This window comes from Pieris napi, chromosome 16, assembly GCF_905475465.1.
Source record: "Pieris napi chromosome 16, ilPieNapi1.2, whole genome shotgun sequence".
NCBI lineage: Eukaryota > Metazoa > Arthropoda > Insecta > Lepidoptera > Pieridae > Pieris > Pieris napi.
Genome location: NC_062249.1, coordinates 7297497 through 7312054, shown reverse-complemented (window position 1 = coordinate 7312054; position 14558 = coordinate 7297497). Strand labels below are relative to the sequence as shown.

The 14558-nt window shown below is 33.4% G+C and overlaps 1 protein-coding gene across 1 annotated transcript; it reads left to right on the top strand.

Annotated features, from left to right (window-relative positions):
• Positions 1-1014: 1014 nt before the first annotated feature.
• LOC125057514 (pH-sensitive chloride channel 2-like) lies at positions 1015-14510 on the top strand. Its single transcript, XM_047661242.1, has 8 exons — positions 1015-1497; positions 7937-8123; positions 9620-9932; positions 10870-11025; positions 11270-11425; positions 11956-12121; positions 12619-12820; positions 13298-14510. Exons 1-8 carry the CDS (start codon positions 1430-1432, stop codon positions 13550-13552), a joined length of 1503 nt encoding a protein of 500 aa, XP_047517198.1. The 5' UTR covers positions 1015-1429; the 3' UTR covers positions 13553-14510.
• Positions 14511-14558: the final 48 nt, after the last annotated feature.

The window sequence follows — 14558 nt, the reverse complement described above, 5'->3', positions numbered from 1 at the left end:
TAAAAATGTTTGTTTACACCCACTTCTGCCAGATTTTTAAAATGTAACCCTGGTTTATTAAAAATATTATTTAAAAACCCTCCCAGGGTTTTTAAATTATCGATGCTCATATTATCCTGGTACTTTATTTCGTGATATATATATATATATAATAGGCAGGGGAGATCCTGTATCCTTGAGATCTCGTCAATATTTATTGATGTGCAAACGCGGCAGAATTAAAAATTCAGCATATTGACTTAAAATCTAGATTTTTGTGATCCATCAATATCTGTCAATATTAATTGACTGTGTGAGCGTACCTGTTGTTAACATCGTCAGTACGTAATCGATCTTTGTGAACTGCAGATATCTGTGACGACGAAACATTGCGTGCGGCTTCACCGTCTTCTATAGAAGAGTCTGAACAATGTACTAACATACGAGTTTATTCAACTGTTTGAAACCCTACCGGAGTTGTAGAATGTCACAAATGCCCACAACAAAACAAATATAAAAGTAATGCAGAACTTGATCGTCTTTTGACTTTTTTTCAAAAATTGGAAGCCAGACGCTTCGAGAGAGGATGCAGCTACCTCCAAAATAAAAGAAGAAAAAATCAACAACAGCAGATAAACAAGCTGAAGTATTGGATAAAGCGTATGAATTACTTTCTCAGTCTCAGAATAAGAGCCCTGTTATTACAGATCCTTTAGCGCTAGTGAGGACAAAAATGTAATTCTTTGAATTCTTTAAGTTGTTCAATTGAATGCTTGCTTTCTACAAGTGCAATATACAAGTTATACATAAAAACAAGGAAAGCGTATCATATTACGTCGGCAACATTAAGTTTTGTGTATAAACAAGTCAATTGTTTAGTCATAACAGTGTTTGTGCTTATTTTCTAGTCCAATTAATTAAGGCTTTTAATATTGCTAGAGAGTTATAAATAAGGTTAATAACATAAGATGAAGAATGTTTAAAATAAGTGAAATAAAACCAGTATTTAGCATCAGCTAAATACTGAATGAATGATTTCCTTGAATACACGATTCAGTTTAGAGATCTATAGCTTATTTTATCACGTAATGGTTCACCTGTAATAGACAAGAATCTGCTCGGCTGGCTGCCGAATACATCTTTGTCGCGTCATATAAGTCAATTTTTTTTTTCAATTTAATTTAGTAACTAAAACTTTAATTATGCTTATATCCGCATAAAGCGTAGTAGAGATAAAGACATACATATTATGTTTCTTCAGTTACAATGTTATTATTTGTTAATACAGTTACGTCATCATTATAACTTGTCTACAGTTTTTTCTAACTATGCTTTCGTATAGATAAGCTATCAAAGGTAACAGTCATCTTAATTTTTTACAGTAGCGGTTAATTGATCGACCTGTGCACACAATTAGCGACGCGTGCGCATAGTTCCTAGTGTATTAAAAATGAGAGTCCTTCTTGTTTTGTGTTCTTTATTTTTGTTAATAGATTATACAACATGTCAAAATACTACGTAAGTACAATTTTTTCCTTTTTTTTTAATATAAATCTCACGTAGTCAAATATATTTTTTTTATAAAAATTAAATTCATAAATAATGTTCTATCAGTTAATATATTCTTAACACATTGAATGGGCACAATAAATTTGTCTAAAAGTCTTCGTTATTATATATTTAGGGATAGAGGAATCCCTGAAAATAAAAATAATAAATTGATTGAATTATTTTATTACAAACGACTTAAAATTGTCATTTTGTGAAGTTGATTTGGATTAACAAACAGCTAAGAGAGTAAAAGAAAATTAAGATTGTGTAGAGATTTTTTTTCGATTTTTCCCACATTTAATTGAAATAATACGCGGTTCTTTAGATAAATTAATATGAATATCTATAAAAATATGTAGAAGTCTTTATCGACTACGCATCATATGATGCAGTATGCAGTATAATGTAATATAATTAGATCTTTTTAGTTAAAAAAAATAAAAAATAAAATATGTTTATTATGGAACATAAAATACATGTATCACTTATTCCACGTCATTAAATTTGAATTTGTAGGCATCCCTACTCATCGGCAAAGAAGGTGTAGGCCGAAAGAAAAAGCCGGCGTAAAAAACTCTCGGTACTCTTTTAAAATATCAAATCATCAAAACAACACTTATTTTAAAACAAATATCGCAAATTAATTAGGAGCAGCCTGTCTAGCACTAGTCCCAGGCCCTTTTATCAACTAGGTAATCTTTAACTTTATAGTAAGCCTTTTTACACAGCTTTTCTTTGATACATTTCTTAAATTTATTAAAAGGTAGAGATAAAAGAGCCTCTGGAATTTTATTAAAGATGAGTATCCCTTTTCCCAATAAAGAATTACTAACTTTAGATAGTCTAGTACGGGGAAATTGCAGCCTGCGTTTGTTCCGAGTATTAACATTGTGCGTATGTTCTATTCTAGTTCTTTATAAAGTTAAAAATCATGTGCATAAAATAAAAAATAAACATATTTATTTATTGTTGCATGGCCACGACATAATAAGGATTACCTTTCCAAATGGGCACCACAAACGTGCTACAAGTAAAATCCATGTAATTTAATGGTACATTATAGCTTTTGTCTATGTGTGAAATTAAATGGTTGACGATAAAACAGACACTGGTTCTTGTAAAAATTTGTACGAAGGCCCTTGCTTGTTATATTTGCTTATATTTCTATTTATACTATGCAACATGTTAAGGAACATAATCAACAGAGGTGCCTTATTTAAATAAAAAACAACTAAGGCTGAAACACTGTTTATTTTACTACCTGTATGTTTAATTTAATATAAATCAATTCCTTACTATTAATAGGTACAGGGCATTAGATGTACAATATTCATTTATTTCACCCGAATATTGGTACAGGTAAAAGAGTAATTATTTATTATTATTATTTACATTATTTATTCAGATAAAATAATCCATTAATGAGAACCACTTCAATGGCTTTTCCTACTAAACAAGACAGACAAGATAGGTGACTAAATGCAATTGCCAAAAATAAAACTATCAAAAACATAACATAATTTTTTTATTCATTCCTTACATAAATAGGTTTTGCATTCTACAATCAATCTCTTCCGTCCTATTTCGTGAACACCTAACTACAATTTATTTTTCCTTAAAACAGTTATTAGGGATGGCGAATCGCAAACTTAAGGCTGTGTAGGTTTTGAAGGTTTTAGGTATCTTAGATTAGTTTTTAAAAGCAGGCCCTTATTACTACTTCAATACCGACATCCCAAAACCATCGTGACGCTGGCTTCTGAGTGTTTGCAGAAGACCTCACGCGATTTTTGATGCGCTTCCGAAGGTTATCAAAACAGACTTAGATATAAATGTTATTTTTATTTGTCATCGTATAAACAGTTATCATACGAGTATAAGAGTTGCTTGGTGTAAGATAGTATTTTTAGTTTGTTGAAAAGAAAAAGGGTAGGTACGTTCTAAGGGTAACATTATAAGTCCAGACTAACCCTCAATCTTAGGGTAAGGGTAATTCAGAAACAAGACGTTCTAGTCTGGCTATCCGGGAGTCAAGTCGTCTCGTTTCAGAAGCTCAGCCAATAATCTTAGTCGAGACTTAGCGAACAAATACAAGATATTTTAAATCTCTTAAAGAATTAAAAAAGTATACTTCCTTATTATCATATCGTTAGGGGTTTTCAAGGTCCTGATAAAAATTACCTCTCAATTACGTCTTACGAAAGTTATCCGCGTGACGCCTGGCGTAAGATTGATAGTACGTTACGTCATTGCAGTTGTAAAATGGACGTTAATCGTTCAAACAGTTGATTTACTGTTTGTAAATGCTCTATAAATAATGTATGTAACTTATTTACAATCTTTTCCGCAATATTTAATAACTTAAGCGTAGGGATTTCTATATGAAAGTTTTAATTATTACCTATCACTAAAGTGTAAAATGTAAACGCTTTCGGTTTCGCTGTAAGCCATTATTACACACAGCCGGCTCTGGTTTTGATTTCCGGATAATTATAGTAGCTGCCAAACGTTGACATATGACACAGCAAGATGCACAGATAAAATATGAATTTTAAAGACAATAAAGGACAAGGGGAGGGGGAGAGGGGAAGAGGGTGCCCTAGAAAAAGGTGAATAGAAGCAGGAAGTGAATGGAGAAAGAAAGAAAGTCATGGACAGTACTGAAAGAAGTTATAACGAATAACAAGAAAAAAATATATTATTATCGTAGAATTTCTATTATTAATAGTGCGTCATTGAAGGTCACATAATTTCTAACCACTTCATGTAGCAGGCTTGCATTACATAATTTTACCAATGTTTTTCATACGCAGAGATAATCTTAAATAAATATTACCTTAAGACACATTTATTATATACTTCAAACAATGGTAATGTTAGGCTTTGATAACGAAAAGATAAGGTATATATATTCTATAGTTATACATGAGCAGATTAATCGTTAATCAAAGAGCAAATCTTTTATGTACTTTTTATTAACATTTTTATCAGGGACAATATATGAAAATAAATATAATAGTATAAGATCCCGCTATACAACGACCTTCACCGAGATGCTTATTTAATGAAACTTATTTTATATTTAATTTAATATGTCAAAAAATATAATCCATATGGGTTGCCTAGCAAATTTCAGTCCAGAGTATGTTTAATTAATATTTAAAAAAAAATTTTTTTTTTATAATTTGCATGTAGTACATTTTTTGAACTTTTTTCAATCAATATTTTTAATCAGGGTAGTATTATATATGTATCACTAAAACCTTCTTTTATACTAAAGATGTATATATACTTTAGTTTCACATAAAAAATATACACATAAATAATTAATTGATTAAAAACAACCTAACTTTTGCATATTCTATGGGCTTCATACTTTCGATTGGTATAGAATTTATCTAATAATCATACCGGTGAAATGTTTAAAAAAATTTTTTTTTAAAATTAATTAAAAATACTCTGGACTGAAATTTGCTAGGCAACCCATATGGATTATATTTATTGACATATTAAATTATATATAAAATAAGTTTCATTAAATAAGCATCTCGGTGAAGGTCGTTGTATAGCGGGATCTTAGACCATAAGTAAAACTCGAAAAATTGTGTATATAAATAACTAAACTTATAATAATAATAATGATAAAGCCTTTTTCCATTGTTGTTAGCATTTGCGTAGATGCCAGTGGGTGTGGGTGGTGTGTATGGGTGGGTTCCTCTTGGGTGACGGCCTCCTGCAACCCTTTCCAGATGTCTGTAACTTTAGCAATAGTCCGCCAGTCTTTTCCTGTTATTTCTATCAAGCCATCAGCCCACCTGCTTTTTGGTCTGCCCCCTCTTCTTTTCCAGGGTGGTCTAAATCTGTCGATCTAAATTCTAAGTGATCAGACCATTGCCATTTTCCTTTTTGAAGTGGCATGTGAAAGGGCATCCGTTGCTTTAGTTTTTTGTCTAATATATTGATTTTGTGTATGTTCTTTATATTTAGTATACTTCTCTCTATCCCTCTTTGACTTGATATAATCTTTAGCTTAACCTTTGATATGAACACCCAAGTTTGGCAACCGTATAACAAACGTATAACAACATGTTTGTATCTATAATATTTTTGTCAAATTGATTGAGTAGTCTTCTTTTAAGAACTAAACTTATTGTTTAAATTTTTTTTAAATTCTTTTTTCTTAATAATACGGTTTTACTACACTTCAATATCTACTTAAACGTAGGTTAAATAGGTCGGTAACACGTATGTATGTATGTATGCAGTGTTGGCCTAGTGGCTTAATCGTGCGACTCTCATCCCTGAGGTTGCAGGTTCGATCCCCGGCTGTGCACCAATGGACTTTCACACATAGGTGCGCATTTAACTTTCGCTCGCATGGTGAAGGAAAACATTGTGAGGAAACCGGCTTGCCTTAGATACAAAAAGTTGACGGCGTAAATCAGGCACAGGAGGCTAATCACCTACTTGCCTATTAGATTGAAAAGAAAATTACCATGAAACAGATACTGAAATATGAGGCCCAGACCTGAAAAGGTTGTAGCGCCACTAACTTTTTTTAACATGTACATATGTGTGATTAATGAGAAGTGAAGTTAATTTGTTACGTAATATCGTCTGTACGTTACGTTTCTTAACGTTAAATTCCCACTAATAGTAGTAAATTACCGACAAATCATCGCTTTTCTATGATTGATTGGACTTAAAACTAAATTAATAACTAGAATTCATATAAAAGGAACGTTATTTTACAATAATTTTCATCTCCAATTACCAGTCCGGTCATTAATAAAAAAACAAAAAACAACGATAGAACTACAATTTTTGTTGACAATATATATTTAACATTCAATTGAAACGTGTTATTTTATTTCATTTAATTACCCTGAGTTTTATACTACTGAGATAGAGATAATCATACATTGTAATCTTCGCATTATCGAGATAACTCATATTTAACCACTCATCGCCAAAATATGTGGAGATTATGAGCAGATGACAAATTTTATGGATTTATTAAAGGCTATATAGTTTTACTTTTTAAGGGTTATTGCTGTTACGGCTTTAATGGTATTAAAAATGAAAGCTTATTTTCAAAATGCAACAGGAAAAACATAAAAATCCAGAGACTTCTCTCAAATTTTTCCAAAAAACAAGATTCATTATATTAATTCCAAATACACTAGTTCTCGAATGGTGTGTTACGCGTCTCGCGAAATGCCCCGGCTACATCGGTAATATTTTTATTTACAATATTCATATGGGCGAGCCGGGGCGCAATTCGGTATGTCAACGCCCAGTATTCCGATGCGGGCTGTGGCTTTAAGAGTGCCTTCGAAGGGAGGAGTACCGACAAAAGGTGTTTTTGAAGTAAAACTTCTTTAGGCGCGACTAGGGAGTAACTCAGATTTTTCTCTGACGGAAGTAACGCTTAAACGTAGTTTCCGCTATTTAAAATAATACGATAGCGCGCTTTATAAGTCCGTCAGCGCCATCTAGTGGTGCATTATTTGAACTGATTTAAGTCCGTTTCTTGGTTCAGGATAGCATTGATTAGTTTTATTTGATACTGATTCTTGTAATTATGTTATTATTAGTATATTTATATTTAAAATGAAAATCCATACTAGTAACATGTAACCAAATTAAAATTCCACTAAAGAGGGAAGGTTCCCATCCTAGTTCGTATTTTACCATTTTGGAAGAAGTAAATTAATACCAAATTATTATCTTAAAAATCGGGTCTATTTTATATAAAAATAACCAAGTTGTATAAGAGAATATAAAAGTGAATAAAAAAATTCAACAGTTTAAATGTTTTAAATTGCAAAGTTTTTTGAAAATCTCTAAATATACTTATTGATTTATTACTTTTAAAATAAGTAAATTGATAATAAATTTTCTGACAATTGCAACATTCTATAATATTCAATAACAAGGTTATAATGACATGTGCTGATCTAACCTTCGTATTTGAATAATCTTTGTAAAGCACATGAATAATAAATATAATTAAATTATAATATGATATTTATTATTTAAGTTAATTTAATCATTTCAGTGATATATGCCATCAACACCAAAGAAGTTTTACTTCAATCGCGCGTAAAGGTTTTTTTTTTTTTTTTTTACCTTTTCTACTCCCCTGCCATTGTGTCCAGGGACTTTTTCACATCACACGTCTTGCGAAATACGCCCCGGCTACATCTGTAATATTTTTGTTGGCGCGTAAAGGTTACAAGCACACACTTTTTTATACCGGAAAACGCGCTATAGTTGACCCCATCCGAGACTCAACATCAGCTGCTAAGTAGCAGATTTCACGAATATCACCGTCTTGTGCAACTAATTAACAAAGTTATTTTGTTGTTCTTTAGGATAAATTAATATGTTTGTGATGTTTCAGGGTCGATCTAGAATGTCCGTCCCTGGAAAATGGAGATACATACACACAATCGGAGTTTCTCTCCCGGCTTGCTCACACGTGTCGCTACGACCACCTCCTACTGCCGACCTATGAAACCCGCGACGTTGTCTATGTTCACGCCAGTGCTTATATATACGTCATTCAACCAGCTGATGCTCATGATTTGGTAAATACATTAAATATAATAATCCTAATAATAATTATTAGAGCAGTGTTCGCCTAGTGGCTTCAGCGTGCGGCCATCATGAGGTCGTAGGTTCGATCTCCGGCTGTGCACCAATGGACTATCTTTCTATGTGCGCATTCGCTGCAACGGTTAAGGAAAGCATCGTGAGGAAACCGGCATACCTTAGACCCACGTCGACGGCGTGCGTCAGGCACAGGAGGCTGATCACCTACTTGCCTTTTAGATTAACAAATGATCATGAAACAGATACATAAATCTGAGGCCCTACGGCACATATAAAGGTTGTAGCGCCAGTGATATTTTTTTTATTTTTCAAAAATAATTATTATTAATGACTTAAAATTTCTTTCATAACGTAATCACCAAATTGGTCTTGGAGGATACTTGGTAATGGATTTTTTTTTGGATAACTTGTTTATGATATTGTCTATGGTTTAGGTGAATACTTCACTGTATGAAAAAAAAGGGTGCGTGTACTTAGGTACGCGCGTAAGACGTTATACTTCTTTGGCTTTCTTTATTTTTTTTAAATATAATTAATTAATAATTAATATTTAATATAAACAATTTAATAATATTTAATATTTAGTATATTATTCAATTATTAATTAATATTAATAACAATTATTATTATTATTTTATTACATTATTAATTCAATTTAATAACTTGGTATGTTTCATAACCTTTTAACTAAGTAACAATAGGTCTTTGTGAAAAAACATTGGTAAATTTCTTTGAAAAAATAATTAAAACACCTTTATTTGTTTAAAAGGTAATTATGTCATTATGGTCATTCAAAATTCTTGGCATATCTGCTTACTTCACGCATATTCTATTTATTTTTACTTGTGGATTGTCAAATTCCCATCTTGCTCGCTCGCACACTGACAACTTTGTGTCTCAGGTGCGCGCGCATCGTAAAATTTCACTCTCATCAATTTTTCATAACGCGCCTAAAGAAGTATAACTTCAAAAAACAGTGACGCTACAAACTTCTAGGTCGTAGCCTCACCTTTGTGTATCTGTTTAGAGAATCGTGATCATTTATTTTTATTAATAGGAAAAGGCGCCTTCTGTGACGTCACATGCCTTCATTAGGTCTTAGATATGCCGGTATCCTCAAGATGATCCTTCCCCGTACGAGTGCTAAATTCGCACATATAAATAAAAATCCACTAGTACAGCCTTGCGCATTCTGGTAAACAATAAACTACAAGCTCTCTCCTTATCAGAATGCCAAATCGTAAAATCGACGTAAAATCGACTGATTTGAGCGCGATCGCCGCTGCGAAAACCGCTGTGAGAGTTCAAAAAGTGAGTTACAGAATCGCAAGACTGAGGCGTGATTTGAACGCACATGAAATCTAGCACAGTTTGGAGAGGCGTCCGCTCACGCCATTAAGGAAACACTTTCTTAGTTTTGTACACCAAATTAAAGTTAAAAAAGTGACAAATGAAAATTATTTTTTTACAGAACTTTAAGCTACACTTTCTTCTTCAATTGCGATGGACAGATCCAAGATTGGCCTATTTACCGTATTCCCCAGAAAGGGAGAAGATTATTGGTGAAGACGACCTCCGATCTCGCGTTTGGGCACCGCACTTATACATTCCCAACGAACAATCGTCCAATTTGATGGGTACTGGTAGGAAGGATGTGCTTATATCGATAGCGCCAAATGGAGAAGTGCTGTTCAGTCGGCGGATGCAGGGTGTTCTGTATTGCTGGATGAACCTTCAGAAATTTCCATTTGATGTGCAGACATGTTCTCTGAATTTAGAGAGCTGTGAGTTACATAATTCAAAATTCAAAAATCATTTAATCACACATTGTACACTTATGACTTGTCAGTAAAGAAATACATGCTTCTAATTTTACATTTAGTGCCAGTTCTCAAATCAAGGGCGTAGAACGGAAGAGAAGAACTGGCAATAAACTCTCCGCCACTCTTTTTAATCGCCATGTTTTTTTATACAACGTTTGTAAGGAGCTGCAACCATTAAACCATGTTCCACAAGACATCTTAAGTAATTAATAATAATAACATAAATTAAAAACAAAGAGTTGTCCTCTATCAGCAGGAGGCATGGTGAAATAGGAGCACGCACTTACATTCTCGTGGGAACAACACGCAAACACATAGTCCAAATAATTAACATCACCGTATACACGAATTCAAGTACGACCAGTCACCACAAGTAGCACCCATTCACGAGTATGATGCATGGCCAGCCATCGGTCATATACGTAATATCATAAGTTACCAGTGTTCACAAACTAAAATACTTATTGTATATAGTACGGCTTGGACCACTGAACATTTCTCCTGAGCGAACCTAATTTTTTGGGAAGCTAACATGTTGCCTTTGTTTGCGGTTTCTGTAAAACTTGGGTTTTACAAGCTTCTTATACAAATTTTCTTATCTAATTCAAAATTTGTAGAACAATGCAGATAATCGACTTCATTATAATATTTCCTTTGGTTCTGCGAATACGACAAAATTAAGTTTCGAATGTGGAGCAAGCAAGAGATGCTTAACACGACGGCAGAATAAGAAGCACTTTTAGATAAATAATACCATTTTCACTAAACTTCTCATCTATGTCACAGTATAAACACGTTTTGTCAGAAAAAAAGACAGAGTTACTATAATCAAAATAGTGCATATAAACCAATTTAATTTCTATAAATTATTATATAAAATATCGTTTTGAAATTTCAGGGAAATACAACGCGTCCATTCTACGCTTGATGTGGGAGGTTGATAATCCCGTTCGGCTATCTTCAGAGCTGCATTTGACAGAATACTCTCTGCTCGACTATTGGACCAATGAGTCTGTTGTTCGAGGAGATATTATTAACATGAGATTGGGTGGAGGTATACATGCTAATAATATTATTTTATAAAAAATAAAAAATCTATATCCGTAACTTTTATAGCGACAGCCATACCGATGCGATGTAAGTTCGATGTAGTTTTCTCAATAGCGCTGATATCCCACTGACACAACTAATCAGATGTTACAGAAGTTCTGATCCTATAGCAAATTTAGGGAGAAGAGAAAGAAAGAGAAATTTGCTAGTAGATAGGAAATTGATATATACTGATTTTGTCTTTTCAGCGGGTAACTACAGTGCTTTGAAATTTACATTCAAATTAAGCCGAGAGGTCGGTTACTACTTAATGGATTATTTCATCCCTTCTATGATGATCGTAGCCATGTCATGGGTCTCATTCTGGTTGCAAGCTGATGCTTCACCTCCACGAATCACACTGGGTATGTTTTTATTAACAAATTTTTTGACACCTTAAAGCAAAAATTTATGTAACTGCCGCCTTGATTTCTACTAACTTATGTAAGTTAAATATGGAAAAATGTTATATATATGTCGCAGCCAACTAGCTTAATTAGCCGTTCTATTTACGTCAACAGGCTAGCCAAGTAATGAAACGTCATCGATCCAAGTCATTTGCCTAGCTGTTTGATCAACTGGCTGATCATCTTTCAGGCCGCTAGTTAAACGGCGCCGTTTAGTTAAAAGGCTAGGCTCTTAATTGAACGGCTAATCAGCCATTCTAACTAACTAGCTTAATTAAGCTAGTTGGCTGCGACATATAATGATATAGTTTATCTTATATTATATTCGTACGCGTTCTCAGCTTCGAACTTTCGACAATTAGTATTTTTTTTGATCATTTGATAGTTAGACCAATTTCACATTTCCTTGTAATTTTAATTAATAGATATTTTTGCTCTTTTGTATTACATTCATTTGTTATTATAAATACTTAATATAATATTTTCAGGTACAAGTACCATGTTGTCGTTTATCACTCTGGCATCATCTCAAGCTAAAACTCTTCCAAAGGTTTCATACATCAAAGCAAGTGAAATCTGGTTCTTAGGCTGCACTGGTTTCATTTTCGCAGCCCTTGTTGAATTCGCATTCGTCAACACTATTTTCTACAGGAAGTATGTATTTTTTTAACATTCTCATTCTGCTTTTACATATTATACTATTAAATTTTACGTGGTTTGGTACTATATTTTTACACGCTTTATATTAGCTTCACCTGTATGTATGTATGTATGTAACCGACTCCTTCGGACTCGATTTTGACCCACTTTAAACGGACAGATTTTATTCAAATTTTGCGCACCTGTCAAAGATCGATGACAATGCAATAATCCGAAAAAAAAAAATAAAAAAATTTAACTAAAAATTAATAATAGTTTAAAAAAACTAAAAAACACGCTTTTAAAGCACATCAAACTAAAAAGTGAAAAATAATTCCTAATTTAGGCTGAAAATGGTAATGAACAAAAACAAACAAACTGGAATTATTGTGAAAAAACGTGGGGCGCTCTGTGCCATATTTTTCGTCTATAGATTCTATTATTTTTACATAGCAAGACAGAATACAATCGAACAGCATGCACACTTATTAAATATTTTCGATAATTTCTAGGAGTGTTGCTCCTTTGAAGAAAGTCAACAGTAAATATATACTAAAGAGTACGTTAACTCCGCGGCTGGCACGTAAAGCTCTCCAGAAAGAGATAGAAGAATCATCACCACAGCTAAGCAAGTCTCGCTCATGTTCTTCACTGTCCCAGGATACTAATAATGATCCAGCAGGAATGGGATACAACCATTATCTTACGGTTCATGTAAGTCCTTGTTTACCCATAATTATTGTAGCCTATTATATTATCTAGTCATCCACTAACAAAGTTTTATTTATTTGTTAGCATGAATCATTCCTAATAAATGATTTTGTTTGATATAAACTATTTTAGATCTAAAGCAAATTTTAACCTAGGCCTACTTTAACTGATTTCGTAAACTTAAAGAGTGATTAATTATTTATTTCCTTTATGAGTTACGACATCCTGTGAACGTCGATTGTGATGAATCTTAGTTGCGATTAAATACATTAAATTTTATTAATTTTATTCGACTTACGTTCAAAAGCGTTATATACGCCATTGATTTGAGAACTGGCAGTAAATGTAAAATTAGAAGTATTAATATGTATTTATTTACTTATGACTCATAAGTGTCCATTATGTTACCTACATGATTAAATGATTTTTTTTTACTTTATAAACAAGGTCTAATCAACTATTATTTCCTATCGTTTCCAGAGCTTCCCATCAGCAATAAACGTGCCAACAATTACAACAGAGAGCTACGACGATTTAAACACCAGACAGTCACCAGGAAGGCGACACCTTAACTCCGGTAGTGAAAACTCCGATGAGCCGCCACCGCATCATACATGGACAGAGATGACGCCCAAGGAAATTGCTGCTTGGATCGATAAACGCTCTAGAGTTCTATTTCCCTTACTATTCTTATGTTTTAATATACTTTACTGGACGTTTGTCTATTGTCTTTAAAACATATCGAAAATTAAATTTGTCGATAGTAAATGGGCACAGGTTGAGATTTTAAAACGATAGACGAATAGATTGCGAAGTCCGTTCCATGGTTTACGACATGATGTCATGATAACGTTTGTAATTGTTTGGTGTTATATGTTTAGTCTTGTCTTTTATTTTTTAGTCTCAACACCCTGCTCCTTTGAATGGCCTTTGGATATAAGGCCGATAAGCGACGTAATTTCTAAGTGCACTAAAAATGCTTGAAATATTTGTAGCAGTTTTTGTATTTAATTTAATCTCAGCGATATAGTCACAGTTTGAATATCATAGATTTAGGCTGAATTTAGTGTCACGCCGACCGCACGCGCACCGTCGGCGCTGATGGTCGAGTTATATGAACTTCTAGGAAGCGTTTTTGAATGACGCGTAGCTTTCAGCACGCCTCTGCTTTCAGAGAGCGTGTACACTCATGGCAAAAAATGTCACGGCACGAAGTGGATACAGGTCGAGTTATCGACGAGGTACGCCTAAAGAAGAAATTGTGGGATGCATCCGATCCACTCTACGAAAATATCTTGTTGAGATTTGAAAGTAATTAAAGAATTTACTTTCGTCAGCCCTCAAAGTGCCATATAACCAGAAAAAGTCACCTGCAACGGCTCTCTGCTCAATCAAAGGATGAACATAGAGTCTTCGTCGTCGCCGGTTTTTATTTTTTAGAGATAGGTAGTACAAAGCAGCAATAACTAATACACTCCGCATTTTGGTCTTCGTCTGTACGGTAAGGCGGTCAGTACGATACTGAAACGAACCACGCTGAGCGTCAGCGCTGACGAACTACGCGCCGATCTATGAGCGCTGACGGTGAGCGTGAGACTAAATTCAGGCTTAGTTGTAGTAAAGTTGTTATTAAGTTTTCAATGCAATTTTAGAAGTCGTTTATAATTAGGTACTCCTTGATATTCGTATTTATTTATAAAAAGATAGTAGGTTAATAAGAATATAAAAGTGTTACTATAAT